Source organism: Fusarium oxysporum, chromosome VI (assembly GCF_013085055.1).
Source record: "Fusarium oxysporum Fo47 chromosome VI, complete sequence".
In the NCBI taxonomy this organism is placed as follows: domain Eukaryota; kingdom Fungi; phylum Ascomycota; class Sordariomycetes; order Hypocreales; family Nectriaceae; genus Fusarium; species Fusarium oxysporum.
In genome coordinates, this window is record NC_072845.1 from 4,144,545 (window position 1) to 4,157,556 (window position 13,012).

Consider the following 13,012-nt stretch of genomic DNA (forward strand, 5'->3'; position numbering starts at 1 on the left):
CGGCTGGCCTCCGCTGGGTGCTATTGTGATGGTTTTAGGCGCTGTAATGACACTTCCAGGCTGTCTAACGATTGTGATGTAGCCACTATTGGGATCAGGTGGAAGAGTAATGACCTCTTGCCCTGCACGTACGGCCGGTGTCTCGATGATGACTGTCCCGGGATTTGTGCCAGAAGGCGGTATAGTATAGGTTATAGGCTTGGTGATCGGTCCGTCGTGTGGTCTCAGGATCGTAGAATACGGGTTGTCGCCACTAGGCGGAATAATTTGAGGCTGGTTTTCAGGCAGGTTGCCATCCTCGCTTCCACTACTGTCCGTGCTTGAGGGGTTAGGAGTTTGGATGATGATTGTCCCATCTTTTCCAGCCGAGGTGGGAATGAGGGTAGTGATAGGTGTAGAGATAGGCGTGGCTCCAGTATATGGCCCAATAATTGTTGTGAAATGGCTACCATCACTTGGAGGGATTGTGACAGCACTACCAGGGTTCTGGTTAGCTGGGACCTGAACAATCTTGGTTGGAACACCTCCAGGGCCAGCAACTGTGGTTACTCGCGCCTGTGTGATATACTCGGTCCCCGTATACGTCTGGATGACCAAGACGTCAGAAGTACTGTCTCCACCGATATCTCCAGCACCACCACCGCCAGCACCACCATCAGCACCAGCACCAGCACCACCATCGCCAGCGCCGCCATCAGCACCAGCACCAATAGTGCTTGGTGGTACGTCTGCCCATGGGGTCTGAATTATAACAGTGGCAGGGTCGTTCCCATTCGCTGGCACAGTCCTTGTAGCATCGCCCGTGATAGCGACACCGCTAGGTAGCGCAGATATAATTGTCGCCGTTGGGTTATCGTTCGAAGGGGGGATGGTCAGCGCACCAGGTTGGCCTGATGAGAAGGATGAATATGCTGTACCAGGCACATCCACAATGATGGTGCCTGGCTTGGTGCCGCTCGGCTCGGCAACTGTGATTTCTTGCTTCGTGGTGGCATCATCGCCCCCTGTGTAGGCTTGAATAACTCGTTCATAGGGGTCGTTGCTCGACGGAGGAATTGTGAGAACAGGATGTGGAAGTAGGGTCACTGGAAATAGTGTGCCTTGATGTGTGTATGTAGCGATTGATGGTTGCCCTACTGGTTGCTGGGTAATGGGGATGTTGTTGGCACCACTGTCTGCGCCTGTCTCAGGTTTATCGAGATTTGTCGCACCATACATTTGCCCGGGATTACCGTCACTTCCGGTATCTCCGTGCAAGGTAGTCACTGCATTCTGGATGAGAGTCGCTGCGAATCCTGACGCAATACGTATCGCGGCATCCTCGATACCATCGTCCTGTGCCTTGACGGCCAAGACAAGCGTCGAGGCTAGCAGCCCTCGTGATAACCACATTGGATAGGTTACTTCACAATTGGCAGCTAGTAGAATGATGTGTATTCAATAATATTTATGATATGCTCAAATCCTTTTCCCAGCGCTTCTTGGTCGTTTATATGTGCTGAACAGTCATCCGAAAACGGGTATGCTATTCATCTGGCTTCATTTTCCAATCGAACTCGCTTTTCCTGTAGCGCTCTGATTTTTTTCGACGTGCTTAGGAAGACGTCATGAGAGACGCCACAGTCAAGTCGTGGCTTGCTCCATGATGGGCCTGTCTTGATCACATTACCGCTTCCTCCTTCAGTGTAATCAGGAGGTCCTGAATCACGTAGGAATTACAAGACCTGGGGGTTGATTCGGAATGATATCTGTGTGATTTTGGTCATGATTGGCACACGTCTAGATCCAGAACGGATTAGCAGACTTGGGGTAATTAGATCACAACGTTAGGGAGCCAGCTGCTGAAAATGTTTCATCGGTCGATAGCCAGCCGCCGCTAGCAGACGAGCCTATTACGGTCCTTTACCTCCTAAGTTTGGTCCACATTCCAGGGCAGGAAAATTTACGTAGGGGTTAGCTACGGCCCCTGCCGCTGTCAGATTATTAGTTTAGTGCTAACCGAAAGCATACAGGCTGCAAGGGTGTCCGCGGAAACAAGGTTTTGTGTACTGCCGGTAATAGCAACAGAAATGAATGCCAGACATGTCGGTGGGCTTGGTCTGTCTTGTTTTCAACGACCGTGTTGTCAGGTCCGGAAGTCTAGCCGTCACGGATTTAGATCTGCCAGGCTTTTACGATTCTGTTCAACCCGATGCCTCCATCTCATGCGACGATCGTGTGAGAGCTTGTTGGCAATGGGGTTTCAAGTGATTGGGCACAGATCAGGCCAGGCACAGCTTCGGAATGCTATGTCACAATACATGTCATGATAAACTTGATTAACTTATTTTCCATGAACCATCCAGGCCAGTCATAGCGGCTTAAGTGCAGGACCCGGACGGTCCTCAACCTCAAAATGTTCTACAGTAAAGGCAGCCCTCGATCAATGAATTATCATATCGGCGATTACACACCAACTCCCATGAGTGAAGGTCAATGTTAGCGATTTGCATGCCTGGCGGATAGTTTCAGTTGGTACGATGTCAGCTTATTTCCTTTGTCCGGCTCTTCTGTCAAAATTGTCTTCGATATAGATATTTCGATTTGTCTACCCATATCTGGATGTGGAATCTTATTCTCCTCATACCCAATCTTTTGCCCTGATGAGCAGATCTCCCATAAGAAATGATTGACAGCATTATCATACATTAACGGAAGGGATTTACATGCCAACCAACAACTCATCATGAGCATTGTTTTTGGACAGCTCTCTGCAACTGGGGACAACTAAAAAGTCACCACCACGGTCCATATCACTAGTAAGTTAAATTAATTATCCATTTATGGAATAAGCTGCTGTTGCTTATTACATATATATGGCGAACCCCGGGTATACACTCTATCACATTTTAATTAAGTATAAAAAGTATAACTTACTTAACTTCTTATTACCTAGAAGGATAAATGCATAATTATAAAAAGTCAGTTTAGTAAAAGAATAACAAAAGACAAACAGTTTTAAGATATCTTACCGGTTTATCTCTACTACTTAAAATGAGAACCCTCCTATGTTACTGCCTACTCTAATGCAAGGGGAATAAGGCTCCTGAAGTCTACTACGTCAAAGCCCTGATTCAATCGATGCGACTAGCTGTTTACAGACTAGTGCAGGTACTAGTACCCAAGGCCCCTCAAAAGTAGAGATTCAGACGCATTCAAGACGCGTTCTTGCACCTGCATCGTTGCTTCCGGTTCTCTGATTGACATACAGGAAGGCGGTCGAAAGAACTAGAAGGTTTGCATCAGTAGACTGATTTTGGTTCGCATTGGAGCAGCTTGACCTTATACACTTCGTTTCAGGATCCAGTGAGCAGAAGCAAAATTGACGCCTGCTGGTGAGACTGATGATTGCTAACAGCTAAAGCCTTGAATTGGGAAGTATCGATGGTGCCCATTGAAAAGTCGATTGTCATTCAGGACAGGGACCGTGAGACAGTGTGGTGGGTCAGATTCATCGTTATATATATGTGATTGGACTGTCACATCTCTGTCAACATGATCTACAGTACTAAGACTCAATTAGGTTAGTTTTCGTCACTGCATACCAAAGTAACAAAAGTGATCAAGAACGCTGCGCACCAACGCATTACTCCATTACCATACCATTTAAATATGAAATTAGAGTAATTGACGATTTTGTTCATGTATAATTCCATGGTTATTGCGCTAAATCTGCCGGTTGGCTCTATGTCGCAGTGCTTTGAGGCTGGTATGAATCTGGGTTCATTGGCTACACATCAAGTACGCTTTTTGTTCAACTGTCATAACATTAGAATTCTCGCGTTCCTTGCACTAGCATTTCTACGTGCATGCTCTCACTGAAAGGGCTCCACTTTGACGGGTTCAAAACTTGGACCTGTTAAAGTGGATTCAGTTGTATCCAATTCCAGTTGTCTATGATACTTACCCTAGATCTGGTTCAAACATTAGATTGAACATATCAATGGTATACCTTTCATTGATCTACTTAAGGCAGATATCTGACTTAATAGTCTATGTTCTCAGTTTCAGGCGGGTTAATACTGTGGCTTATGAAGAAACAAATTTGGTAAGTTCGTTTTTTCCGCTTTGGTCTTTTTTGCTTGTCGGTGCAAATAATATTCACTAGATGATTCCAGTGCACAATGTTTTGGGTCTATCCAGTAAAAAAAGCTCCGTCATTGCTATGCATCATTTGACGACTTTAAATAGTGGAGAAGCATAATAATGGCAATGTTTTAACTAGAAATCAGTCAATAATATGACATTGCTTGTTGATAATGATAGTGGAGTTATAAAGTACGCCGGCACTATCTTCGTATCACCTCATTATAGGGCAAGCAAGTTAGTGTTTTTGTAACAAAAGAGGTTAGCATTTTTCCGGTACCATCATATCACGTTGTCGAATCTTTTTGGATATCATCTTGGGGTAAGCTCAGCTGAGAAATTTAAGTTAACTTGACACGTTAATTTGCCATTGTCAGTATGGGCTTGCCGGAATACTTGGAACCTGTTATACAAACCCGAAGGTTTTTGACGGACTTTTTTTTGGATTACGTATGCCAATGATGATGAATATAGTTGGGATGAAGCGGAGCTCAATTTTCCCGTTGGGCCTGAATTTGGTCTGTCAGTAAAGGTTGATAACTATATCTCCACCATTCAACTTCATTTCAACTCTCAAGACAAGAAGCACTTCCTCGGCTACGACGATAACTTCCACTGGCAACCTTACACGCTACGCTGGTCAGAGCTAGAAGCCGTTTGCCAAGCAGTTTCAATCACTGACCGCAAGTATTCGCATCCTGGGCTGCCGCTACTCATCCTGGCTCGCTTTGCGCCAATATGCATTGGCGACGATGTTGATCACATAGTGGAAATACTGGTACAGGCCTGGAAAACTCTTGGCGAGGATATTCTTACAGACGATCAGATCCGACAAGTGATTGAGAGAATCGACAATAGAGATATGCAACTATGCTGGCATTATGACGAATCGAGAAGTTATTGGTGGGTTGGCAAAGGTCTGGATGAAAGTACGGCGACCAAAGCATACACTTATCGTCGAAGTCGAGAATTGGATTGCGAAGAGCCTTTTCCGAATGAGCAGTGGAATGCCTTCATTTCTGCATTACAAGATATCGTAGACGAGTCCAGCACTACCAGAATTGCACATGATATTGCATTAGCTTACGAAAAGAACACATTCGACAAGTTTCAACCGCGCAAGCGTTACGATCTGACCGACCCTGGACTTGACCATGGGAGATTTCCCAGTGGATATGGCTACGGTGACCTGCCTGCTCAAGACTCTCGGAGCTGTCCTACAATCTCTCTGCCTCGGCAAGGCCGGAACCCTTTACCAAGAGGGTACAATCGTTATGGGTAAACATATCGAGACCAGACACAAAACCTGGATACAGATCATGGACGAGTTATCACTTGGACGAGGGATTATTAAACAAATGCTGTGGTGGCTACTCGTCTCTCCATCAGTCATATATAGCAACGAGTCAAAGCCTAATGATTCGCCACTCTAGATAGTGGACAGGAACGCTGACACTTTGGAGGGGGCTTATATGGGAATATGCCAGCTATCCACCTCCGGTCACGAAACTCAGATTACTTATATCTTACCGACTGCCATCCAGTTCGTGTTGGAATCCACCGAGTTGCTTGGGACAGAGACAACCATCACAGGTCCAACTGCACTTGGCTGGTCAACAGTGGATACTGCTGACAACGGAAGAATCGAATTTAACTTAACAAAGTTTCCACAAGGTGTTGATGCTGGCGACGAAAACACTGGCGTTATAATCATTTGGAAGCTCACGTTGCAAGTATCCGCAGTACTTCATCGCTTTATGTCTGCTGCAAGTTTAGTGCTTCTGCCGATGTTGCTAACTGCGAAACCATTACCAGAGGAAATTTCTTGTCATTGGAAGGGGCATTGCGTCGTGACTTCACAAGAACTATACGATTTGCTCTCTGCAGGGGCTTATGAGTGGTGGGTTAGGGGGACGGCAGGCGCGGCATAAGCGTTAGCTCTCAGCCAGATTTACTTATAGAGAATACACCGAAAATACAATTTGGCACCAACCACAGCGCTAGCCCTACCAAATTAGGCAACTCGGCATTGAATGTTCCGAAAAAGCGGCCCGAGCCTTCGTAAGATGTTACCTTATTCCGTTAAATCTCGTATTACTTACAGCGCACATGCTGTAGTTGTGCCAGGGTTCATGGATTGATAGCAAAAGATCTTTCAGCTCAGCGTAGCAGTTTCTCAATACAGCGAAGGCCGCTGATTTTGAGGTGCTGCATGGAGTAGCATCGCATTAAATGAAGGCCGCTGATGTCAGCATGGTAATCGGGCATCTAGATCAAATGGGACATAGTTACACGGAGAATGGAGATCACTCTCTATGCTGACGGTCCAGCCGTTATTGGTTCACAGTTGAACCGTTTGCGAAAACATACTTTCTCGCGCTATATAAATACATACTGTCTTTGTCAGTAGAAACGAAAATATCCAACCAAACCAGCCAACTCATCAATCACCATGAAGATTGCCGCCTTCCTTACTTCCGCCCTCGCTGGCGCCGCCGCTGCCCGCGATAGCGTCTACCTCGTAAACTCCTACAAGGGCAATGAGATTTCCAGCGGCATAGCATACTATGCCGATGGGCACTCTGCAACCGGAGGATCTCGTCCTGATGATTATGTTGACGTCGTCCATGGAAGCAACATCATCTGGGAAGGTCAAACGGTAAAGGGTAGGTTTTCTCTAGTCTCTAGGCTGTCATAAGAAGAAATTGACTGGATTTAGGCACTTTCGGCAGTGGTGTATCCTTCACATCAAACATTTTTGCCGATGCAGGCGGCAAGCAGGGAAATGCTTGGGCTGGTACGGGAACAAACGGGTTTCATACATATAACTGCTATAAGGGTACTAACCCGAATGGTAAACCTTGGGTGTTGTATACTGTGGATGGCTGGACTGTCAACGTTATCTACTTCTGCAATCCCTTCAATTAAAGAGCGATGCTTGGAGATATATAGACCTAGCAAATGTATATATTTCATTCACTCGCCTGATGGTCACTTGGTGGCCTGAATAGTGCCCATTGATTCATTACTTGTTGCCTAGCTTAAAGGAGGTCGCACTTGTCCTCGGTATATGTCAGTCGCATTGCCATTGACTCTAGAATTTGTTTGTACTTTAGTACGTGTAGCCTGTTTGCCAGAAACTTGCGAGACAGAAAATGAAATGAGAAATTAAGGCACGAGTTCAGTAAGAAGGCTAATTGAAGTGCCCTATTTGGTTGTCATTGGGCTTCTGAAATGAATGTTGCTCCGTTGGGAGTCGCTCACGCTGAAGCTACTGGAGAGGGGCCCCGCCGATATCTTAGGAAATGAGTAATAAAAAAAGACTGAGCTAATGGATCATGTCAATCCAGGTCATGTGGTACAGGGTTGCCTTTGATTCAAGGTGATGTCTTTACAGAAGTTGATGTCGAAGACCGCAGTGCACTTTCCAGCCTGAGCCTCGACTTGATCTTCGCGCAGCAACAGTTCCAGCAACGCACAACCGGTCAGAGGGATATGACTGGGACAAATATGGTGGTAATAATCCGAAAGAAAGGCATTTTCTTTAAACTTGCATGAAGTTTTACTGCATGTATTGTAGCCAGCAAAGGTCAGACCAACTCATTTCACTGCTTGCCAGTACCTTGCTGACCAAAGTTATCATAGCCAAGCTACAGTCTGGATTGAGCAGTAGTAGTATATTATAGTTTATTACCCTCTAAGCAATTTATGTCTTAATACTAAGCTAAATTCTCACTCCTGAATTACCACTTTTACTCTTCTAAATTCCTTTTCCACACCTTGACAGGCATAGGCCCCAGGATGTGGTTCATTGTCTCCTCTCTCTTCAGTTCAAAGCCTGCTGGTAGGGCAAACTCATACCGGTGAGCTATTGAAGCAAGGCAAACAGCCTGTTCAAGATAAGAAATATTACGCCCAATGCAACCTCGAGCACCAGCTGAGAAAGTAATAAAGTGAGACTGCAGTTCCTTGCCCTTTTCGCCCAAGAATCGTTCAGGAATGAACTTTTCTGACTCGGGATAAATACTCTCGTCGCGATGCGCCACAAGAGCAGACACACCAACAGATGTGTTGCCCGGAATATACTGGCCCATAATTGTCAAACCTTCAGGAGGGGTCTGACGACCAAGATTCTGAGGAGTCGGGGGCCAGAGGCGAAGCGACTCATCGAGACAAGCACGAAGGTAGGGAAGGTGCTTAACCTTTTCGTAGGGCGCAACCACCTCATCGGGCTCTAGGACAGAGTCAAGTTCGTGTCGCAGGAGCTCCATCACCCTAGGGTTGAGAATCAGCTGATAAAGAATGTTGGCCAAGGCAATAGCAGTCGTGACGCTTCCGGCGTTCATCATGATGTTGATTTCGGCAACAATCTCACCCCATTCAAGCTCATAAGAGTTACCGTTCTTGTCCTCCATGAGCGCCTGGAAAAAGTCGTCAAGCTTTTCTCCCTTCTGGTATCGATCTAATCGGATTTGAGCTCGTCGCAATACAATGTCATCCCAGCCCTTCGCTGACTCTGACATCTTTCGATAGAAAGGAATGACGTTGGAAATCTTATTGAGCAACTTGTAATAGTCGTAGGTCCAGAGAAGATAGGACTGCTTGCGTGCAGTGGGATAAAGGCATTCGCGTAGATTGGTTTCGTAGACAGTACCGCATGTCTGCTGGGCTTCCACACGATCGTGACCTTGATCAAGTAGACCAAGTTTCTCCGAAAGGCCAATGTCGGCGATGGCGTCGAGGGAGAAAAAGTTGGACCAGGCGCGGAAGTCGACATTGACGTCTTGGGGTTCGGGAAACCTGGCACCCTTTTGCAAAGGAGCTGTGCAGACCTTATCAAAATGGTCCATCATTCGCTGCACCTTATCCGCGACCTTGTACTCCCAACCCTCGAGGTTTTTCAGTGCGTACGCAGATGACAGGACCTTTCGCTTTCGGGCATGGTCGTGTTTGTCGACAACATCGGCCAGGTTAAAATGAGTTCCGGCTCCTACGATGTATGATTTGTCCTTTGTACAGGGAGTTCCATGACCATAAATATCTTTGATGGCCTGACCGCCGGCGAAGGACAATGAGTTTGGCCCCGTTCTGATAATGGGCTTCGTCTTGTGTAATTTCGCAAGATGAGTCGACCGTGCGCCCCCATGGGCGAGGATCATGAAGGGAAGGTTAGACATGCCGGAGAATGGGGACATGTTAGGGAAGCGCCGAAGACCTGGATAGAGTCAGTATGACTGTTTCCCCTTTGGACAAGATATCTTACCCTTGGGGTCCTTGAGGTAGAGAATAAAAGGGTAGATAATGAAGTAGAAGACTACAGCGAAACCCACTGCAGCTGCATAGGGCGCTGAGCCCAAGGAGGCAACGGAGGCCGACATTATTGACAGTCTCGATAAGAGGTGAAGACTCTTGCTGAGACAGTATGTAGTTGCAACTCGGGGCTAGAAAAGGAAGTAAAGGAAGAGACTGTTGTTTGGGCAAACTTGTAGGGATACAATACATATGACGAAGACGAAGACAATATGACTTTCTTATACAGGGCAGCTTCTCTGAGGGTAAATAAATTAGTCTTTGCCAAATGCAATCGTGATCGAGAGATTGCCACATTTGGCGACTTTCTCCGCTCCCAGCAAGTTTACCCCGCGTAGATGTACCCCGCGAGCTCTGAACATTTCCTTGCCAGTTCAGAAAGGAACCAGGACTAAGATGCCAAGGGGAACATAAAGCTGAGATGGCGGACTTGACTCGCTTCTCGAGCCTTGATCTCTTTTGGAAATCCGGGACAAATTTCCTCATACGCTGGCTATATCCACCAGGTCCACCGACAGTGTCAGACCAAGCGTGGGGGACAATTGCCTATTTCAGACACACCACCTTGGACATATTGAGCTATTTTTAAGTGGCCATACAAGGCAAGTTGCTCCATATACATACGGTGTCAGGGTTTTCAGAGGGCATGCTCAGACATAAACTGACGCAATTCACCCATAGTGAAAGCGATGATCCTAACCTGTACATAACCTCCACTACCCAACCAATGAATTTTCACCAATCTTGGTGTGCTGACTTTAGAAAGTAAGGTTGACGGCTTGGCTCCTAGATTCCCTTCCCAGTGAGTTAATCATTAGGTACGTTGTGAATAGGACATAGATAGGAGGAAGAGTAAGAAGTTCTTGTCTGCCCCCTGCCCAGCGTCCTATACATATGCTCAATACTTTGCCTTTAATAAAGCAAATTCTGAAAATTAGGTTTAGCCTGTTTGAGATCGAAGATGAGCCTACTGTGGTTCGAACTCTTAGAGAGATGGCTTGGAGCGGATGATCATTCAGTCCCCGAATGCCCTCACATGGAAGAAAAAGCAACTGCAAGTCACGTTGCACCTCGTTCAGCTACTAACAGAGCCTTATGCTTACTTAACTGATGGCTGAGCTTACGAATAACAGGAAACCTTTGCTCTAGCACCTCAATTTTAGTATATCTGAGTATGCTTTGTTTGAGATACCTAACTCGGGCGACGAGAACATATAAATTAATACAAAGCAGCAAATAATAACAACCTATACTAAGTCTCTGGAGTCTCTCGGGGGTTATTACCTTCTGACTTTCACCATAGCGTGATGAGAGCCGGCCTTGATTATAATGCAAATAAAGCTATATCTCGCCCATGTGTTACCGATGCATATTTGCAACTCTACCTTTGGGGTTGTTATCTCAGCTACTTTCACTTACAGGCAAATTGACTCTATCAGCATCGACCCTTCTTTTGATTTAGTTATCTCCTGATTAAAATAACGAATTACACCAAAGTAATAACAGTTCCGAATGCATTTTTCAGTTTGCAAAATCGTTGCTAAAAGCCGGGCATGGGAGTTGACGTCTTTATTTAACCAGGAACATAGTTTCAAGCAAATTGAAAAGTGTAGGCGGTATTGAATTTTAACGTAATATAGACTATCAAGGATATGGAGAACATCCTGAATGGTATCAGGTGTACATTGTATCCATGCGTGCAAGACGCGAAATCCCCCATTTAGGCCTTGGACGCCACAGAAGCCTGGCTGTTAGTCTTGAGATCACGCTGCATCTGCTTGGCCAACTTTACGTCAAACCCATTCTCGAAGACCTTCCTGACCTCTTCAAGTGGAAGCCCCTTTACCTCTGGGTAAAAGAAGATGACAAAAATCCAGCCAAAGAAGCAGATACCTGCGTAGAAGCCGAACGCGCCGCTAGGTGTCATGCTCTTCATCATGGAGAGGAAAGTAGACGCGATGATGAGGTTGCAGCTCCAGCAAGTGACTGTATTCATCATCGTGCCAAGCGCGCGAACCTCCAATGGTAGAAGCTCTGTTCCGACCCAGCCGATCGTGGCTACACCAGTAGCGAAGAAGGCGACGTAGAAGATGATGGTGACAAGCACGACGATACCAGCCCAGTTGACAGAATCGGCCTGGAGGACGAGATCTTTGGAGATGGGAATCCAGTGGAATGCGACGGCGGCGATGACCATGCTCACAGCCTGAAAAGATGTCAGTATCGTGGCTTTGCCGAGAACTTGAGCGTATCTTACCATGCCCAGCACAGTGACTAGCAGAATGATGCGGCGCCCGAGTTTGTCTATAACAACCAAGTTGACGAATGTGAAGAGGAAGTTGGTAGCACCAACAACGATGGCAACGGCGGTGGGCTTGTTGAACCCGACAAGGGAGAACAGGGTCGCAGAGTAGTACATGAGAGTGTTGAAACCACCGAGCTGAGAGACTGTGATATTGTCAGCGACAAAGGTTCAGACCCATAAGCATATTCGAAGACTTACTGGCCATGACGGTACAAGCAGAAATCAGCGCACGAAGGTTGGAGGGCACACAGTGAAGCTGCTTAAATTGCCACCAAAGAGACTTATTGGCCACAACCGAAGACTCGACCTCAACAGTCCATACAAGGCGTTCAAGCTTAGACTTGAGCTGCTCCTCAGTAGCAGCAGGGTACACTCGTCGCAGGCACTCCTCAGCTTCGTCTCTCTTTCCATGCGCAATAAGCTGTCGAGGCGACTCAGGACAGCGAGGCAACAGAGCGGCAAGGATGATGGGGGGAACGCCGCCGATAGCGATCATGTATCTCCAGCCATGAGGAACATCGGTAAGAGCGGCTCCAAGACCGTAGGAAACCAACTGGCCCAGTGTCACACTGAGGTTGTCGAAGGCGATCATGCGACCGCGGTATTTGGCTGGGGCGAGCTCTCCAATGTAGAGAGGCTGGATACGTTAGTGACTTAGTTCAAGACAACTTTCAGTAGAACTAGGCGCTTACAATGATCATCGCCGCCGAACCCACCCCAAATCCCACAATTAGACGCCCAGCAGTCATGGCGGCAATATTGAAGGCAGCGGCCTGGACAATAGACCCAATGAGGAAGAGAAAGCAACCGATGTAGATTCCAAGCTTGCGACCGTATTTGTCAGCTGGAAGACCAGCGATCAGAGCACCAATGAGAGCGCCACCAGAGGTGATGGAAGTGATGAGCTCTTGCTCATGGGAATCGAGATGGTGGCCGAGATCGTCGCCGATGGTGACCAGAACAGCTGAGATGACACCAGTGTCATAACCTGGCAGATTCTGTTAGGGGAGTTTAGTGGTGAAGTATGTAGGCTACGTACCGAACAAGAAGCCGCCCATGGCGACGGTAAATGTGATGAGCCAAACGGATTTGGATGGCTTGGTATCTTCGATGGAGTCGTCAAACTCGACAACGGTGCCGTGGGACTTTTCGAGGTGTTCGATATTGGGGGACGTCGACTTTTCTATGCCACCGCCCTCAATTGAGGACTTGCGGTCATCGTGAGAAGACATGTTGCAAAACGTCAAGATGGAAGACTAAGACAGAGATGAA

The 13,012-nt window shown here is 46.8% G+C and overlaps 4 protein-coding genes across 4 annotated transcripts; 2 read left to right on the plus strand and 2 right to left on the minus strand.

Moving 5' to 3' along the window:
• Positions 1–3,534: 3,534 nt before the first annotated feature.
• Positions 3,535–6,056, plus strand: FOBCDRAFT_241400 (uncharacterized protein; the record flags this gene model as incomplete). Its single annotated transcript, XM_059610351.1, has 5 exons — positions 3,535–3,562; positions 4,045–4,087; positions 4,600–5,249; positions 5,287–5,396; positions 5,589–6,056. The coding sequence occupies 5 exons, from the start codon at positions 3,535–3,537 to the stop codon at positions 6,054–6,056; spliced, it is 1,299 nt and encodes a 432-aa protein (XP_059465240.1).
• A 521-nt stretch (positions 6,057–6,577) lies between these two features.
• FOBCDRAFT_241401 (uncharacterized protein) lies at positions 6,578–7,053 on the plus strand (the record flags this gene model as incomplete). The annotated part of the gene is made up of 2 exons (XM_031185468.2): positions 6,578–6,791; positions 6,845–7,053. 2 exons carry the CDS (start codon positions 6,578–6,580, stop codon positions 7,051–7,053), a joined length of 423 nt encoding a protein of 140 aa, XP_031036603.1.
• An 824-nt stretch (positions 7,054–7,877) lies between these two features.
• FOBCDRAFT_136989 (cytochrome P450) lies at positions 7,878–9,503 on the minus strand (the record flags this gene model as incomplete). Its single annotated transcript, XM_031185467.2, has 2 exons — positions 7,878–9,340; positions 9,389–9,503. 2 exons carry the CDS (start codon positions 9,501–9,503, stop codon positions 7,878–7,880), a joined length of 1,578 nt encoding a protein of 525 aa, XP_031036602.2.
• Positions 9,504–11,155: 1,652 nt separating this feature from the next.
• Positions 11,156–12,972, minus strand: FOBCDRAFT_276222 (general substrate transporter; the record flags this gene model as incomplete). The annotated part of the gene is made up of 5 exons (XM_031185466.2): positions 11,156–11,641; positions 11,693–11,883; positions 11,939–12,377; positions 12,433–12,728; positions 12,780–12,972. The coding sequence occupies 5 exons, from the start codon at positions 12,970–12,972 to the stop codon at positions 11,156–11,158; spliced, it is 1,605 nt and encodes a 534-aa protein (XP_031036601.2).
• Between the last annotated feature and the right edge of the window lie 40 nt (positions 12,973–13,012).